Consider the following 20,094-nt stretch of genomic DNA (forward strand, 5'->3'; position numbering starts at 1 on the left):
TTTAAAAAACAAATAAATAAATTAAAAAAAAAAAGAATGTCAAACAACCAAGTCTCATCTTGGCTCCAGTGTCTTTGGGACCATCTGACTCAGTCTTGGTAGGATTAGTGTCAGGAATGTCTCAGGTGCAGATTCTAGGGCCAACTTCGAAGCCTTATCAAATATATATGTATATAAACACACATACACACACGTATATGTATATATATATATAGAGAGAGAGAGAGAGAAACAGAGAGAGACAGCAAGACAGAGAGACAGAGACAGAGAGAAGTGTGCTTATATATAGATAGATAGGTAGACCATTTTAGCTCTAGTTTGTAGAACCAAATCTAGAAACGACAGATCAAGTTGTAGAGGGAGTTATGAACCATACTTCTTATTCAACAATGAATAAGTGCCACCAACTATATTTCAACTCCTCCATGTATTCACTGATAGTTACTAATAATAACAGTAAAAATTAATATTCATTAAGCTCTTACAATGTGTCAGCCATTTGTCTTAGAGCTTTACAGGTTTGTTTATTCCTCACACAGTCCTTTTAAGTAGAACTATTACTTTCTCCATTTGTAAAATGAGGACACTGAGGTCCTAGAAGGTGAAGTAACTTGCCCAAGGTTATGGAGCTAGTAAGTGGTAGAATAGGGTCTGAATTCAGGTATCTGGAGCCAGACCAGTGCCAGAGAGGCACCATCCCAATAGATCTCCCCAAATATTCTTCCATTTCTTTCCCAACATCAACCCAATTCTAACTTATCAGGTTGCATGAGATTATATCATAGTCTATGTATTCCAAAGGAAAACATTCCTAAGAAACATTCCTAAGAAACCAAATCAAGAAGAAAATGAAATGCATTTTTTGTAATTTGAAAATGTAAAAGTTAAACAGTTGAACAGTTTAGTTGCCTCATTTGTAACAGATGTAGCAGATCATGAGCAGTTAGAGGGAGACATCTATCTCATTGTTGTAGTTTTAAAACAAAAAAAATGATTACACAGAACAAAGGCTTTTGATGAAATGGCTTCACCAAAGTATAAACTCTCATCTTACCTCACATATAAAGAAATCGGCACAACTGTGTTGAGAATAATAATATATGACCAGAATGTTAAGAATCCTGAGAACACAGAGTTCTTCTCTCCTTCATTCCAAAAGAGGAAAGTTCTGAACTGGTCCCCAACTTGATTCTCCCAGATTGAATTTCCTATTGCAAGAATAATTCCCAAGCATATCAGAAACCCAAAAATCTGAAATGAGAATAGAGGTCTGGTTAAGGTTAACCTGAATCCCAAACTGGTCATATCAAGGCAATCTAGCACTTCTAAGTCCAAGAAATTGTCATTTGAAAAGCAAGTTATGCAAAGCTCGTCTTACTTATCATTAATCATACAAGTAAAATGTAATATATTTATGTTGGGAACTTGGCTAAATATTTTACATACATTTTCTCACTGAATTCTCCCATTGACTCTCTGAGATAGGAACAAACACTATTCACACTTTACAGGCCCAAACCAAAATAAAACAGAAGCCCAGACAGACTATATAACTTCTTTATGGTCACAAAGCTAATAACTTCACATCCTCTATTTGTGAAGAGTGCATATATTTAAGTGGCTTAAGTAAAGAAGATCATATGTACTGATTTGCTCTGGTCAATCCCCGTTTACATCTATTTTCCAGGTGTAATATTAATAGTATTCCCTTCTTTCACCTTCAAAAGCATCCTGTTTGAATGATAAACTATATGGTAACCCAAGGAATAAAAGCAAAAGGGAGAAAATATCAGTAATAAAGGACTGTCTCAGACTAGTCAAGTCTCTTGGCTACAGACCTAGCTGCACAATCCTTACTTAAAGTCAACAAGAAAGATAAGGATTAATTAAAATACGGCATGACATATACTAACAGTTTTCAGGTTGCTTCTGAGATTTAAAAAAAAGTAGGAAGCAACCTGAAAACTGTTAGCCGACTCTTACATTGTGATTAGTACCAGTAGTAGCAAAGCAGACATTTTAGAGGTAAAGTAACTAGGAAGACATCAAGGCCAGTCCCTTGTAAGTCCAAAATCCCAAACTTGGAAAGGAAGGACACAAAGTCACCAAACATATAACACCTGAGCTGAACACGATGTTCTGGGGACCTTGCTAAGTGTCACCGTGTTAGGAACAGATACCAGTCACTGTTGAGGGAGGAGTGGGGCTAAAAACAGGAACGCATTTCTCTCCTATTTCCTCCAAGAAAGAATATTCAGGCATTCTGGGACTGCCTCCTTTATTCGTTGATGGACAAATTAGGCACATAAGAAGACAAAGTTGGGGAAAACCTGATTTAAAATATATTAGTATATTAATATACTTTAAGTCAGGAAAACCTAATTTAAATTATATTAGAAAAGCAGGTATTGGAGAAGAGTAATACTGTGAATCCCCCAAATCCTACCAATTTGGTACCTGTCTCACAGTATCCTCTTTCCTTTCAACAGCTAACACTACAAATTAATGGAGGTAAATTACTTTAAGAACATTAAATTTGGTGATGCTTGGTATCAAATGCCCTAATTTAGGACGGACATGGCTTCTAATTGCCCAATGGATCATTCAATTTTCTAGTAGAAAAAGCTAGGACAGTGCCTGCTTCACAACCAGTAAGCTTACTCTGTGGTGGACACATATACAATCCCCATGCAAGCCCTAAGGTGGGTTCAAGGCCATTTAAATGGGGAATTCTAGAGGTGGGCACAGACTCCTTCTGGGAATGTCCCCTTGGCCTCATGGACTCTATGGGTATGAGAGGAGGAAAGCCCAGGTCTGAGGGTGACACTGAAAGTAAAACACAGAGCCTGGCCAATATTTTGTGCCCCAAAAGAGTTCATTCCCTTTTTTCCTTATTCAGGGTCCCACCATTATGTATCAGTTGAGCAAATATTTACTGAGTGCAGATTCTTTAACGTTACTTGTGAGTCTGTGATGGGGCTGGTAGGGAACCATGGTTCAAAGTCACTGTCCTTATATTTCAAAGTCAATGTTCTAAACTCAACCCTAATATAAGGAGACAAAGCAATATGACACAAAAGTCAGATAACGATCAGATCCACAGCGTGAGAGAGCACAAGATTAACCGATGAAAGGGTGGGGTGTGAAGAAGACCTGACTATTTGGAGTTCACAAGTGGTAGAGAAAATCATTTCAAACAATTCAGAGGAGAAAAAAAATTCAGAGGAAAGAGAGAGCCATGGGCCCAGGAGGTTTCGAAGTCTTCATGAAGGAGGTAAACAGTGACTTGGGCCTCAGAGGATTTATAAGCAGAACCAGCTACATAATTTTCAGGGCCCAGTGCAAAATAAAAATGCAGGACCCCTTCTCTAAAAATTATGAAGGATCTCTGCACAGCAACAACAGATCAATAAGCCAAGTGTGAGGCCCTTCTGAGTGGGGGCCCTGTGTGACTTCACAGGCCACCTATCCATGAAGCCAGCCCTGTCCACAAGCTATGTAGAGAGGGCATGAGCAAATGTAACATGACCAAAAGACCAAATTACCTTAAAAAGTATGTTTTGTGTTTTAAAAACAAATGATCTTGCAAGGCCATGAAGGCCTCCATAAGCACAAACCTACGTCTCATGAGAAACTCTACCAAAAACTCTCTCATGAGAAACTCTACCAAAAACTCTCTCATGAGAAACTCTACCAAAAACTCTATGAAACTCTATGATTATTGAGAAATCATAATCTAGGAAGTAGAAAACAGCAGAACTGCGCCCCAAATGCAAAGTCCCCAAATACAAATTCCACAAGGAGAATGTAGATTTCTGAAAGAATTCCCAGAAGAATGTAAGAAATATATTAAGATAACAATGACTAATGATAGTGTCTAATTTTGTTAAGGTAACTTACCCATAATACTAGAGTATTCATCAATCTATCAATGCTTGTCCTCTTAAACTTTGTCTTACCACTGTTCTGCATTAGTTTAGTATCAGGACCTGCAAAAGAAAAAAAAAAAAAAAGAAAATGATATAACTTTGAAATGATTAGATGATGTATTATTATTAATTCCTACTTATATCAAATGTTTCTGAAAGGAAAATAATATGTTTTTTCAAAATAATTTGACTTTTATTAAGAGCAGGATTATTGTTAAGTTGTTTCTGATTCTCATCTGGTGGCTTAACAACAGTCCTGGAAATTGCAAGGAACTGGTCCTCTTAGAAGGGGATAAATCCAGACATAACTTGCAGCTAAAAGGTTTAAGAAATGCTATTTTTCAAAAATCTGTGTATGGATGTGCTTATAGTTTGAAGCAATTAAAGATTAAGAAGTCAGTCAAACTGAGGAATAATTTATAAATGTCTAAAAGAATGTAGTAATAAACACAATTCAGAACACTAAGGTCTGAATGGAGAGTTAAGATAAGAAATCAAATTCTGGATGTGTTTCCCAAAAAGATGTGAGGTGCCTTTAATGGAGAAACTAAAATAACTCCAAACAATACAACAGCAAGTAATTTAAACCTTTATTGTGTATTGCACACTATTTATATAATATGCATTTTTTGTAAGGGCAAGAATTGTCTTAAATTCTTATTAGATTTATTTAGATTTATTTCAAGTAATTCTCTTAAATCCCATGTTAGATATTTACTAAGTGCCTTGTTCAAGAAATTCTGAGAATTAATTAACTGCTTTAGAGGTAGATTATTAGATGATTAACAAAGAATATTAGATTATACTGCTAAGGAAATTGCTTGTGGACAAAGAAGATGCTCAATAGAAGTGATTACATTTTAATTATATCAGATTTCCCTAGTCTTCCCTCTCCACTTCATCTTTCCACAATTATCACCAATCCATGCAGCCACTTAAAAGCAGAGGAGAAGGGAAAAGGAAGAAAAGAGAGAAGCGGGGCACACATGGAATTATATGCCATTCTAGAGGTCAGGGAAGCATGGGAACATCCTTAAAAGACTCCTTTACTTGAAAGACAAATTGGAGCAAAGATTGGGGTCTCAAACAATTCACTGTCCTGAGCTGGAAATTGTACCCCAGTGTCCTATTCCCAGCCTCTACTGTGTAAAGGAGACCACCCGCATTTTCTCAGAATCGTTTATTAAAATCATATGGACATTGAGGGTGGGAAGTATTTCTTTTAGTAAAGATCACAAAGAGCAAATAGAGTTTGTGATTGCTAAAAGCTGAAATATTGACAGACCAGTTTCGTGCTAAAAATTTACATTTCTTAGGCATACATACACACACAGACTAGCAAAGCATCCACTGAATGGGTTCTTAAGCACTTATTTAAATATATCCACAGATGTTGATATACACAGCTCTTCTTCCCCTCATAGTCACAGTCCTGAGAGAATTTTCTATACTCAACAGCCTCTTTTTCCTTATCTCCCACTCATTTCTCAAGCTAGTTTCTGGGCCAGTCACTCCACCAAAACAAATGTGGTGTTATCATCAATAGCGTCCATGCCTTCTTGGACCTCTCAGCAGCCTCTGACACTGTTGACTACTCCATCCTTTTGAAACACACTCTTTCCTTAGCTCCCATTTTACATGTTCTGCTTTCCCGCCTACCTCTTTGGTAGCTTCTTTTTCGTCTTCCATTATGCTCATTCCTTTCTTCCCAGCCATTAAATAGTGAGACTTCTTTAGAATCAGGCATAGGCCATCTTCTCTTCTTTCTCAATCCACCTTCCCTGAGCAATCTCATCTAAGACCACAGCTCCAGTTAACATCTGTAGGCCAAATGTATATCTCCAGCTCAGATTGCTCCTCTGAGCCCTAACCTCATATATTTAAATCCACATATTTGATTGCCTATATGGTATCTTCACCTGGTCTTTCTAAGGCCCCTCAAGTGGCCCTTGTCAAGCCCACCTTGTGACCTTTCTCCAGGGTTCCTTATCTCAGTGAATGGCACCACTATCCATCCAGTTGTGAAAAGTGGGAGAAACCTAAGAGTCTAGTCTATCGCATCACTCCCACCCTAAATCCAAAGTACCATCATCTCTCAACTGGACGGTAGCAAAAGCCTAGCAACTTTGTCTCCCCACATCTGCTCTGCCATCACCCGAATCATACACTTTTTCCAGGACCCTATTTACCAACTTTAAAAATACTGTAGGCAGGAGTGAAACTTTCAAATTTAACACTTACACACACGCCATCTGTTTGAAAAACTTGCAATGGCTTCTGAATGCTCTCAGGATAAAGACCAAAATTCTGGATACAGACCACAGGACCTGTATGATCTGGCCCCTATCCCTGTCTCTAGTCACATGTTCATCTCTATCCTCCAAGTTTTCCATGCTCTACACTGGCCTTCTTAAGCTTTTTGTTTGTTTGTTTGTTTGTTTGTTTTTACCTCCCCAGCCTCATTCCTACCATAGAGCCTTTGCCTATGGCGTGCCTTTTGTCTAGCTTGTTCTTTCCCTTCATATTCCTCCACTACATACTCCTGTGGGTCCATGTTCTTTTTCTTCAGAGCACTTATCTCAGTTTGAGATTATATACTCATTACTACAATTATTTAAGATTAATGTCTCTCTCTCCTACCAGACTCAAAACCACATGAGTGAAGAGATCGCACTTTTTTTGTTCACATTCTTAATTGCAAATAAGTAAGCAGCATAGTGCCTGCCACATAGCAGGTACTCAATAAATAACTGTTTAATGAATGAATTTATTTATTAAGTACCTGCTATGTTTTAGGCAATGTGCATATGTCCTTTTCACCTATTATCTCACTAAGGCTTAAAACAAGCCAAAAAATTAGGTACTATTATCCTTAGTTCACTAATAATGAAACTCAGGATTAAAGAATTTAAATAACTTGCCTGAGATTTTTTTTTTTGTCTTGTCTTGTAAGCGTCAGAGCCAAACTTAGAACCCAGATACATCTAATTCTAAGGCTCTTGCTCTTAACCACTATTTTTAAAGCTATATGAAATAGTCCATTAATTCATTAATTCACTGACTCATTCAAACAATGTGTGTTTAAGACTGTGACTCATTCAGAGTCCAAACAGGAAATAGATGACACATTGATCAAGGATAATTAGAGAAAGGTTTATTTATAAAGGGACTCTTTACAAAAGTGTGAGTGGGTGTATCAGAGGTACAGAAGTAAAAGGTTAATGCAGTAACCAAGGACTTGGTAGCAATCAAGATGTTTCTCTACACCAGAAGGGTAGGATGAGGGAAAGGGGTGGTTATTAGACCCTAAGGAGAGAGTTGTGTAAAGTCTGCAGCCTTTAGAGGAAGAGTGACTTTATGTTGAGGGACCCAGCCAGCTTGAAGGTAGGCAGTCTGGGGGAATAAATACCTTGACCTCAATCTTCTTCCTTTGATCTCTTCCCAGGGACCCCCAATGATAGAACCAAAGTTCAAGGAAACCTATTAGTGTAAACCATACAAGTCAGCCTCCCAAGGCAGACAAAGAGTGTGAAATGGTGAGAGTAGATCTGGAGGGGCAAATGGAAGACATCCAGCACAAAAACCTACTATGCACCAAGATGGTGCTGACTTCTATGGACGCCTTAAATGAATAAGACTTCTGACTTGTACCCTCAGAAACAGGACTTTCTCCTCTCTTGAGGTAAAGGAAAACCATACCAGGGAGGCATGGCCTAGCTGTTAATGTATATTAGACCCTCATAAATTATAGATTTGTAAAGTAAACCATGTTTGTGTCAACTATACTCCTTGCACAATCCTTAATGGCAGGTATAACCAGAGTAATAATACAGAAAGAATAGTTAATAATTTGTTTTGGGTAACTTTCCTAAGATCTAGGTGTTCACCTAGAACTAGTTCCCCAAATTAGATGTCTCATGACTTAGGGGTTCTGAGACACTCATTTGTTCAACTCTGACATTGACGAAACCAACGATTCCTCTGCCTGCCGTTATTCTAGTTGAACTTTCTATTAACGTTTGTGCCTAGACTAAAGTCAATGTAGGCATGCTCTGCTTTACAGATATCTGCCTTATGAAGATCCCCTGCCAGTGAACATCAAGGTCACATCACAAAAGAGGGTGATGCCCCACTTCTCCCTGCCGAGATCCAAGAGCAGTACATTTTCCCAACTCTCAGCCTATGGAGCAGACAATGTGCTCTGAATTGATGCTGAAAGAAGGGAGACGCAGGGAAGGAAAGAAAATAGCATTTGTCAAGCATCCTCTTCCATGTGCATTGCCTCACTGAGCCTTTACAGTGACTCTCTAATGTACTCATTCTTATCCCCATATTATAGCAGAGAAAACTAAAACTTAGGAAGTTTAAGTAACCGAGGTTTAACATTCTCCAGCTGGTAAACAAATTTAAACCCAGATCTGTCCAATCCAAGTTCTGTGAACTATCTGTTACACTTTTTTGGAGGGAGACCTGTCCAACTTACCACTCCACTTTCTTCTACGTAGGAGCATTTTCCCACAGAGCCAACATTATGAAGGAAAGCTTGACCCCTGAGGGGCTCTCAGCAGCTGTCCTAGCATAACAATGCTACAGCTGAACCATACTTCCGAATTAGTCATTCCAAACAAGATCACACAAAGGCAAACAAAAGTTTGGGCTACAGCCCACTCCTAGGATGATGCACCCCCCCATTTCTCTAATGATAGGGAGCAAACCAAGAAGGTCCTTCACATCAGAGGACCTCCAAGAAATCTCCCCTTCATTAAATGGAAAGACTAAAGGGGGAAGGTAAAGACAGGTTAACGTATAAGCCTAGCACTCTTTTTCTCAGTACAAGATGCAAATAAGGAAATAGATGATCATAGGTTTATTCCCCTGACTAAAGAGTAAAAGCATCTGGTGAAAACATTATGAAACCAGATTCATCCCCAGATAAAACTGTATATACAGCCTCATTTCTAGGGATTTCTCAAGTCCTTACAATGGCAATGCCCCAAGCAGCAAGAGCCTTGCTAACACCCACAGCTGAGAGTATTTAAGAGGAATTGGGAGGATTTCTCTAGATTTGGAACACTTTTGAGTCTTTAATGAACATTTTGTTGCTGTTGAAGGAAGTCAGTTAAGAAAAACATTCCAGTTTTGATTGCACATATAGTCAATGGGCCCAAAACACATCTTAATTTGGTGTCACAATAAACAGGATTTTTAAAAAATCAAGGACTGGCAATTGAAGCCATGAGTGAAATTTGAGAGGCTTTACGAAATGGTGCTACTGTAAGCTTCCTTAGCAGGAGAGTGCCATCTTGGGCCCTTAGAGACAAAGTAGAGACAGGAAAAGTGGCAGCAGGCAGAGGAAGAGGCACTCCCCTCCCTCCCCCAAGTCCCATCCCCACCTCCAGCATGCACAGTCTTTCCAGGACCTGCTGACGAATAGTAGAAGAAGTTCTGAAATAGACACAGAAATAACTGCAGGATCTCTAAGAAGGCTTTTCCAAAAGGATTGCTTGAACTTGGCAAACTACAAAATTAACAGCAGAGCTGGGGCTTTCTTTCATGCTCATTCTCCACTTTAAAGGCAGGCTGATTAATATATATAATGATGGGGATGATTGAGACGGGGTTAGAGAATGAGAAATTAAACAACAGGCATCATAAATAGTGCTACAATGAACATTGTGGTACATGTCTCTTTTTGAATTAATAGCCAGGACATGGAAGTAACCTAAATGTCTACCAACAGATGAATGGATAAAGAAGACGTGGCACATATATACAATGGGATATTACTCAGCCATAAAAAGAAACGAAATTGAGTTATTTGTAGTGAGGTGGATGGACCTAGAGTCTGTCATACAGGGTGAACCAAGTCAGAAAGAGAAAAACAAATGCTGTATGCTAACACATATATATGGAATCTAAAAAAAAATAAAAATGGTACTGATGAACCTACTGGCAGGGCAGGAATAAAGACGTAGACATAGAGAATGGACTTGAGGACACGGGGCAGGGAGGGGGAAGCTGGGGCGAAGTGAGAGTAGCAACATACATACACTACCAAGTGTAAAAATAGCTAGTGGGAAGCAGCTGCATAGCACAGGGAGATCAGCTCGGTGCTTTGCGATGACCTGGAGGGGTGGGATAGAGGCTCAAGTGGGAGGGATATGGGGACATGTGTATGCATATGGCTGATTCACTTTGCTATACAACAGAAACTAACACAGTATTGTGAAGCAATTATACTCCAATAAAAATCTATCCAAAAAAAAAAACAAAACAGTAGGTATCTAGCATCTGAGTAATTAAGGCCCATGCACTCTTAAGAATAAGTTCATGATGTCAGCGTTTCCTTGCAGAGTGGGGCCACACAAACTATTTCCAGAGCATTGGTGTCTTATCCTGGTGCCCTGCACTCTGCAGTTAACCCAGAAGGGCACCTTGCACGCAATAAAAGCACCGTGCTCATCCAACCTGGAGAGCCGCAGACTGTGCTCACGCAGATCTCAGGAAGAGCTCTCCCATAACAGACCCTGGAGAGTTTTCTGTACCTGCAAAAATAACCATTCCAAAACACCAGCTGGTATTTCTCAGGACACAGCCCCTCAGGATTATCTTCTCATTGTTGAGGGAGTGTTTGCTGCCCTTCCAAGAGAGGACTCCGGTGAATTTATCTAGTTTGTTGTTAGGCGCCTCACAGACAACAATCCCTGTAAAATACAAAAAACAAACATCTTTATGACTCACCTCAAACTCTCTTTAGAGGTCCACAGTACTGCTTTAGCACCCAACATACAGTACATTTTCCTTCTCTTTTGGACAGCACAGAGTTATATATACACATATGTACATATATCCTAGGCTGTGCTAGGAAAAATCATCTGGGAGGGGTACAAAGATGGAAATCCATCAGATATTTTGAAACATAATTTTCTGCACTGTCCAAATAAGAACAGAAACCTCAAGAGCCATGGGATGTTTATTCCTCTAAAAAGAAAAAAAAATCACTAATCTCTACTTTTGGTTTGTAACAAATGATTTTTGAAAAGATAAAGCAGGGATGATCCTAAAAGTTTTTCTTATTTCATGTCTTTTTATTTAATGTAACTTTCACACAGGTTAAGGTGGCATACTTCCAGTTTCACAACCAAAGTTAACTGGGTCTTTCTAGGCTGATAATCAGAATTTCGGGGTTCCTACTATATTCCACCCCCAAGAAACCTGGGTCTTGTTTGCCACATGTGCCTGAGAATGCGTGTGATTCCTTTCAGCTGTTCTATGCTTCTTATCTTGATTAGATTCAGAGATCTGGGGGCTCTCAGAGGCACCATATAACTTGCCCCAAACTGTCCAGAAGATGTTTCTAGTTTTTTTTAATACCAAGCCCATTCCAAACTAAGGGCATGCCCATTCTAAATCAATGAATCAATTCGTTCCATTATTTCAACAAGGAAATACACTTTTAGGGTGAGGGTTCTCTTGATAGAAAAACAAACCAGAGATAATCTTTCATGGACCCTGTCACAAAATATATCTATTAGATTCAAGTACATTTGCATTGCAAACGGTTGGGGTTAACTTTTTATAAGTTATAAGTACAAAGATTTGAAAGACAGAGAGAAAGAGGAAGAAAAAGAGAGAGGGAAGGAATGAAAAAGGAGATTGAGGGTAGATCCAAACAGGGTTCAAGCCAGCCAGGGGTAAGATTAGTGTCTACAAAATTCTCTCTTGAAAACAATAAAAATACATTTATTTAATCAGAAGCCAAAAGGGTAGATTGCAACATAAAAAGTGTCATTTGGAAAATGAAAAAAGGAAGCACATTTTCAGCATTGACTGAAGGGAAGAGAGGCCAGCCAGGCCTACAGAACCTTGTATTGCACTGTTACACCCCTAACAAACACCTCCTGAACCTAGAGCCTTCTTAGATGGGCTCCCTTCCTTAGTAGGATGATACCTTTTCCTTTTAAAACTCATGGACCGAGGTGACAGCAGCCAGTTTTCACATGGCCTGATCACCCCTAACCAACCAGATTACTAATATTCATAGACCTTGCTTGAAAAAACAAAAACAAGAGTCTGGAAGGAATGAGAGACTCGAGGGCTCCGGGCTGCTTTTCCAACTCCATCTACCTTTCTCCAGTATCATAAAAGTGTCGCTGCCTGAACACCCCCAATTGGGACACACACTGGCTTCTTCCCAGACATCCACTGCTAACTGTGAGCGTGCTGGCAGGAGGATTTGGATGAGGCTAAATAACCTGTACAAAGTCACTTTTTATACGAAGGGAAGTGGCCAAGTCCTTGTTTGCTCCCATTACAGCATATATCACAGATATTGAAAAGTAAATGAAAACTGATTTCAACTGGCCCAAGTTGTTTAGACAATTACATTGTAGAAGACTTTTTCTAAACTCTAAGAATTCAGTATCTTTTTTTCTTGACCAATAATATACATTCCTGAATTCTGTAGAACCTTGAATTGGGTGTCACCAGCAAAACCTACATAAAATTATGGGTCGACAGCAACCCTCAAACCTTATTCCAAATTCTTGACCCAAGACTCAATTTCTCAGGCTTCAAACTTGGCCACTAAAAAAAAAAAAAAAAAAAGTGCTTTGGGCAAAAACAACATGATACACAGTTCCTGCCAACAGGAATATAAAAAACAGGCTCATTTGATCATTTTTATTGTCGTAAGCAAAGACTGACATGGAGGCAAATACAGCCTTGAACATGTTGGCTCGCTCCTCCCTGGCCCCAAGGCTCATCCACTTCTGGCCTGACACCAAGGGTGTGGTTCTAGACAGAAACAGGCAGTAAGGCCAAGGGGCTCTGCCTCAGTTTTTGGAAGCCAAACTCCAATTCAGCCCTTCTGGAAGAGTGTGGGCCCAGTGATTTAAATACATACTAAATACAGGGCCTAGTCAAAACAAAGTGGCAAGAACAAAGCCAAATTACTTTTTTTTTTTTAACTTTAGAAGTGCTCAACTTCCCCCTTTTAGTCCTGTTAGCACAAAACACAAGCTTCCCAATGTCTCTTCTGCCTCTTTCCAAAAGGGGTGAGCAGGTTTCTTCGAAGGGAGCACTGGATTCACCTCTATAGATCCCCATAACCCATCATACTGGCTCCATAATAGGATCTTAATAAATACTTGCTGGGGAGATGGATGGAAAGATGGTTTTAAGAGAGAGACTGGGAGATGATATAAGTATTAGAGTAGGTCTAAGATGAATGAAAGAAGTGGTATATTTCTATGGTAATATGATAAAGGGGATTGGAAGACCTAATCGCCCAGCCACAATGGGGGACTTAGGTTGTCCTAACTCTGAAGGGATACAAATAGATCTGAAAACAAGGTGGGCAACTTAAAGCACATCAGAAGCAATCAAAACTATATTCCTCTCATAAAGCAAAATAAGGACTAGAGAAAAACTGTAGGACCTTTCTTCCCTTTGCTAATTGTGTCAAAGAGTTAAGAGGCAGTAAACAGTCAGATGACAATGGATGAGAAAACAGTTTAGGAAAAATAGCATTTTTCTCACATAATTATTCACTGAACACATGTTTAGAGAACAAAGTCATCTTTAATGAGCAAGAAAATAACTGGGAAAAAAATGTCAATAATGAAGTATAAATATAATGAAACTAGCTAGTCACAGTTGTTTGCTTCTCTGAAGATAACAGACGTGTAAGCAGATAGCAATTCAACCAGTTTGCAATCACACAGAAATACTCTAGGCCATACCGAACAAAATCCACAAGATTTCCCTCCGAACCCTGCCGGCATTCTAAATTTAGTCAGCTGGATTGTTGGTTAATTACCATCCTAATAACCTTCTCAAACTAAAGTGTTTATCTTAAAGTGGAAATCTATAGTTTATCATGAAAATGGAATTCAGTACCCAATACTTCAAGATTTTTCCAGAGCAGTTGGCTTTATTTCTTTATGGATATTATTATTAGCAATGCTTCTTGATTATCTGCGCTACAACTCTTCCCTAAGACAATTACCTATTGAATAAGACATCCTGGGACTTCCCTGGTGGCGCAATAGTTAAGAATTTGCCTGTCAATGCAGGGGACACGGGTTCGATCCCTGGTCCGAGGAGATCCCACATGCCGCAGAGCAACTAAGCCTGTGTACCACAACTACTGAGCCTGTGCTCTAGAACTTGCGTGCCACAACTACTGATCCCACGAGCCACAACTACTGAAGCCCGCATGCCTAGAGCCCATGCTCCACAACAAGAGAAGCCACCGCAATGAGAAGTCCATGCACCACAACATACCGCAACGAAGAGTAGCCCCTGTTCGCCGCAACTAGAGAAAGCCGGCGCGCAGCAATGGAGACCCAACGCAGCCAAAAATAAATAAATAAATAAACAGGTAAATTTAAAAATAAATAAATAAGACATCATCACTGCTGTTCAAGAGTTTCTCCAGCCAAGAGCTTCTTAGCGTTTAGAAGACTGCCCCCTACTGTTGCCCTGATGATTGTGATAAATATTTATTTTTTCTTAGAAAGAAGAATGTCACCTTCCCATTTTCTAAAACCTCATTATTCTTCAACTATTAAGCCTTAGCCACCCATCATCACCACCATAATGGCCACATCAACACCAGCAGTAAAGAGTAGAGTTATTCCTCCTTGTCTTCACAAGGCATCTATGCCTTACACAGTCACATCGGCTTTGCTGTTAGGCTGTGCTTCTGTCCAGGTGAATAGGAAACATATCTGATAAGTTTAAAAAGTCACAAGATGCTAACCAAGCCTTTCTGTGTGTTTGTTTGTTTTTTTAACCAAAAAGAGATGCTTGTTTTTCTGTGTTTTAATTACACACATGCTCTTCTTTAGAAAGGCTCACAAAAACACACAAAGATTCCTGAAATAAAGAGTCAACCAAGGGGGCTTCCCTGGTGGCACAGTGGTTGAGAGTCCTCCTGCCGATGCAGGGGACACGGGTTCGTGCCCCGGTCCGGGAAGATCCCACATACCGCGGAGTGGCTAGACCCATGGCCGCTGAGCCTGTGCATCCGGAGCCTGTGCTCCGCAATGGAAGAGGCCACAACAGTAAGAGGCCCGCGTACCGCAAAAAAAAAAAAAAAAAAAAAAAAGAGTCAACCTTTCCCTGGTTCGAAACTCAGTATTAACAGTCATACAAAATATGTAAACTTGTCATATTTGCAAAAAAACAGACCTTAGTCCAGCCAGTAACAATATGCAAAAGAGTCTTAAGCACATTTGGACAATTTACATCCGTGGCTTTCCCCAAGGCATAAGCATGACCAGTTTACAAATGTATAATTGAAACTATTTCCAGTTATTATTTGTAAATCTTGTCAATTCCTGTAAGACTTCAACATGAAAAATCAAGATCCACTCTATTTTTATACTTGTTATAATTTTAAGTCAAGTTATGTATCTTTTTTTATAAAATTCAATAGACTACATATCAATTTTTTTCTGATGTTTGAAATGTATAAAAATATTTATATGAGAACTTTTCAAATAAATGGATTTACCTACCAAAACCCACCTCTGTCTTGCATGTGCTGGTCTCTATGTTTGGCCAGCTCTCCTATGAGCTCTTCTCGGGGATCCTGACATTCAAGAACACTGAGAACATTTGCTACTTTTTAAAAACATGATGATGTCATCTGAGTCCTGGATGGACTTGATCTCTGGAAATTCATTTTGCATTTTCAGGTTTAAAATATTCTTGAAATGTGTATCTTACCCTGATCAGGAGCTAAGCAGTCATGCTGATTCCCCTGACTCTCCCATGCTGCCTTTCTGTTTGCAGTTTAGAGCCTCTCATGCCCTTTCATAGACTAGGCTTTGCCAGCAGTCCTAGGTTCATATTCTAACTCCTCCACTTAGTAACCCTGGGACCTTGGGAAAGTTATTCAATTTATCTGGGATTCAAATTCCTTGCCCATAAGTTGGAAGTAATAATAATCTCTTCCTCCCAGGCCTGTAAGGATTTAGTAAGATAATATGTGCAATTACTTAGCATGGTGCCTGGTACATAGTGAGTACTTGTTCATGTGTCAACATCATGTGTAGGGCCTGAGAACTTTAGGACTTTTATCTAATTAAAGGCTTCTTTGGGAATGAGCTCTTGTTCAAGTCTGTCTTCTCCCCTGGGCTATAAGTGCTATGAAAGCAAGGCCTGCATCTGACCTATTAACCACTGTATCCCCAGGCTTACTAAACACTGTATCCCCTTGCCATTGTGTTAAATATACATTTAGTGGATAAATGAACAGGTGACTGAGTGAATGGATAAAAGAAAGAAAAGAATGAATGAAAGCTCATGCCATGCCTGGGCTGCTCTGGTGGCGCAGTGGTTAAGAATCCACCTGCCGATGCAGGGGACATGGGTTCAAGCCCTGGTCCAGGAAGATCCCACATGCCACGGAGCAACTAAGCCCGTGCGCCACAACTACTGAGCCTGTGCTCTAGAGCCCTCCAGCCACAACTGCTGAAGCCCGTGCGCCTAGAGCCCATGCTCCGCAACAAGAGAAGCCACCGCAACAAGAAGCCCTTGCACCGCAACCAAGAGTAGGTAGCCCCCGTTCGCCGCAACCAGAGAAAAGCCTGCGTGCAGCAACAAAGACCCAACGCAGCCAAAAATAAATACATAATTTTTTTAAAAAAAAAAGTAGTCTGAAGTGACAATCTTTAAAAAAATAAATAAAAACTCATGCCATGCCTAAAGAGGCCACCAACAAGACACTGTCCTTGGGTTTAAGAGCAAAAGTGGGGAGGCGGGGAGACTTACAAGAGACATCCTGGAGCCCTACCCATCTCAGTTTTGACTCTTGGTCTTGTCCCCAGTTTGGAGTTCCCAGGGGGGACTTCTCTAGGGTTAGGACTGGGAAGCTCAGGTCTTCAGCTACTTAGAAGATGTGATATGTCCTTATGACACAAGAACAAAAAACTGTAGTTTGGCGTTAAGAAAGTATTTTGACAAATCTCAGAAGAAAAACCACATGGTAACTAGAAGCAAAAATAAGACCATACCCAGATCTTCCCAGAAGTCACAAGCTAAAAGATATTCTTAGCACAGACAGAAAGGGCATGCCTCACACATGTCTCATCTATTAGACCTTGCCATAGACAGGCAGGGCATTTCCAAGTGTACACAGTGCTGATATCATACTTTTAATTTAAGCTAAAAGATGCAATATCTGGTTTTAATTCCCATGATTCAAGGAAATCTTTTTTTAGTCACCAGAAGAAAATTTGAAATCTACTGATACCCCATTATGACAAAGGTTAACAGAGGAGACATAAAAGAGGGGATAGAAGAAGACTGGAGGAGTAAAAGGATCAAAAGAACCTTGATAACACATGTGAAGATGTGTTATAATTCTACATACTTTGTATTGCATCTTGTCCTTAGGGGTGCTTAATGAATAAACTTAATAAACTAACAGAGAGAGAGTGATGAAAACAGAAAAGATAAAAAATAACAGAAAAAGAGACAATGTGGGTAGAGGAGATAAGTAAACTAAAATAAAGAGTGAAAGAGGAAGATGTAAAGAGAATAGTTAGAAATAATGCAAAAACAGAGGAAAGAAAAATGGTGAAATGGGGTCATTAGAGAAATGTGTGTATATAGTATATGGTGTGTGAATGTGTGTGTCACAGAGGCAGGGAGAGACTGAACTTAAAACTAGGGCTTGGAGAAAAGGAAATGAAGGAAAAGTTGAAGGTTATAAGAAAGCAAAAGCAATTGGGGGAAGGATTTGGGGTTTGTTAACTGTTCCAACTCTTTCAAAAACTTTTCCACATCTTGCATCACTCTCTTCGTCTTTAAATTTGGCTGCCAAGAGGGGAAATCTAATTTGTATATTGGATCTAATTTACAGTATTTCCCCCTAATCCCTCCGTTCATTTTCAAATGCTTTCTTGGAAACATCATATATATATATATATATATATATATATATATATATATATATATAATTTTTTTTTTTTTTTTTTTTTTTTTTTTTTTGCGGTACGCGGGCCTCTCACTGTTGTGGCCTCTCCCGTTGCGGAGCACAGGCTCCAGACACGCAGGCTCAGCGGCCATGGCTCACGGGCCCAGCCACTCCGCGGCATGCGGGATCCTCCCGGACCGGGGCACGAACCCGTGTCCCCTGCATCGGCAGGCGGACTCTCAACTACTGCGCCACCAGGGAAGCCCAAGAAATCATATTTTAATATGGCTAAACCCACGGAACATCAAATTGCCTTGAACTTTAAGGTAGATTGAAATTCAACCCAAGATTTAAGAATGAAAGAGTAACTTTAACAGAAATCTGGTATTTAGCCCAGAAGCGTACTAGCCTCAAAAATTTGGCATTACATGTTCTCTGAAAAGTGACCACAGTTTACGTATAAATGAGAGAAAAGAGAGGTCTGTGTTGCCTTTATTTGGGAAAACGATTATATGTTGGAGATTTGGTGAATTATCTGTGCTATGTGAAGCAAATTCAGGCCACAACTATTAAGTAATAATTATTAATACACTTTTAAAATAAAGTTTATGAAGCATTAACAAAAGACTATTTATATATATATGCAAATCCTCTGACCTCTCAGGACCTGTTATCCCATCTGTGATAAAGGTATTTTCCTGTTTCAGCCCAAGCAGCACCACGTGTATTGGTTTAAATTTGGGATTTTTGTGTTAAATTGTGTTTGGAGAAAAGATTCTGAAGACAAGACATTGTAAAACCACCAGATGACCCCTCTCCTAGCCACTGCCCTCCAGCAGAAGGGGACCCAACACCCTTGCTTTGTCTTACAAGTTTCCATCAGGAAGCCTCCTCCTCACCCCATCGTTTCACACTCCACTCTCAATCCCTTACCTTAGGCCACTCCTTTGCTCTATCAAGTCTCTCTGGGGCCTGAGGTTGATCCTTTCCCCCATTCTCTGGCACCTGTGACCATTTATTCATGCATTCAGCAGGTATTTTTTGAGCTTTGTTCTAGGGACTTGGCATATATCAGTGAGCAAAACGAAGATCCCTGTGCAGCTTACATGGCAGCAGGTAGCGATCGACAGTAATAATAAACAGAAAATAAGCAGTTTGTAGAGGATGCCAGATGGTGATAAGTGCTACGAGAAGAAAAAGTCAAGCAGGGAAGGGGGGACTAAGACTATAAGGAGTCATGCTGAGAAGGAGGATTCTTGGCCCCATTCCTGCAGTTCCAAGTAAGAAGTCTACCTAGGGCTTCCCTGGTGGCGCAGTGGTTGAGAGTCTGCCTGCCGATGCAGGGCACACGGGTTCGTGCCCCGGTCCGGGAGGATCCCACATGCCGCGGAGCGGCTGGGCCCGTGAGCTATGGCCGCTGAGCCTGCGCTCCGCAACGGGAGAGGCCACAACAGTGAGAGGCCCGCGTACCGCAAAAAAAAAAAAAAAAAAAAAAAAAAGTCTACCTAATCCAGCCTGGCCCTTTATACGCTACCCTGGAACTGACCTCTGGTCAGAGGATGCGTGTGGTAGAGACAGTACTCAACAAATATCCATACTCGTTACTTCCCAGCCTCCCTTGCAGTTAGGTCAGGCCCATGTGACCCACGCTGGCCAATGAAACGTGAGAGGAAGAGCAGTTGAAAGTCAGTTTGTCTCTTTGATCTCATCCTTACTGTGACGTGCTCACCTTAAAGGCCATTAGTCTAGGCATCACGGCTACAAGACGAAGAAGGCCACCCAACCTGCATCAGATGTGACATGAGGAAGAAATAAACTTCAACTGTTTATGTCACTACGATTTCAGGGCTGTTTGTAACTGAGTCATAGTGTAGGCTATCTGTACCAGTATCTGTGAAAGAAAATGAACTGGTAATTATAACATCATTTTCTTCTTTTTGATGGTAAAGTAAGCAAAAAGCCATGAATTTTTACCTCCTTATAAACTGACAGAGGTGTAAAGGTACAATCCTGCCAGGAAAGAAATGAGTAAATTACATTTAGCTTTTGCCCTTTTAGGACTCCATAAATATTCTATGACATATTTTAAGAAAGTATTTTGATTCATGAGCACAATTTACTTTTCTTGGATTCATGTAACAGTAACATTTCATTGAAAAAATTACTTAGTAGAAAATGTGTAATTTGTTTTAATCTAATCAAAATATTTCTTGGGCCATTCAGTTTCCTGGTTAT

General features: G+C 39.9%; 1 protein-coding gene across 1 annotated transcript in view; it reads right to left on the reverse strand.

Moving 5' to 3' along the window:
* Positions 1 to 20,094, reverse strand: part of ATP8B4 (ATPase phospholipid transporting 8B4 (putative)) — a 198,039-nt gene that overhangs the window by 107,976 nt on the left and 69,969 nt on the right. The window contains exons 8-10 of the mRNA XM_060164306.1: positions 10,475 to 10,633; positions 3,901 to 3,989; positions 1,055 to 1,251 (exon numbers count right to left, since the gene is read on the reverse strand). Of these exons, the coding sequence (XP_060020289.1) occupies positions 1,055 to 1,251; positions 3,901 to 3,989; positions 10,475 to 10,633 (445 nt within the window). The remainder of the gene's footprint in view (positions 1 to 1,054; positions 1,252 to 3,900; positions 3,990 to 10,474; positions 10,634 to 20,094) is intronic.

This window comes from Lagenorhynchus albirostris, chromosome 1 (assembly GCF_949774975.1).
Source record: "Lagenorhynchus albirostris chromosome 1, mLagAlb1.1, whole genome shotgun sequence".
Classification (NCBI taxonomy): domain Eukaryota; kingdom Metazoa; phylum Chordata; class Mammalia; order Artiodactyla; family Delphinidae; genus Lagenorhynchus; species Lagenorhynchus albirostris.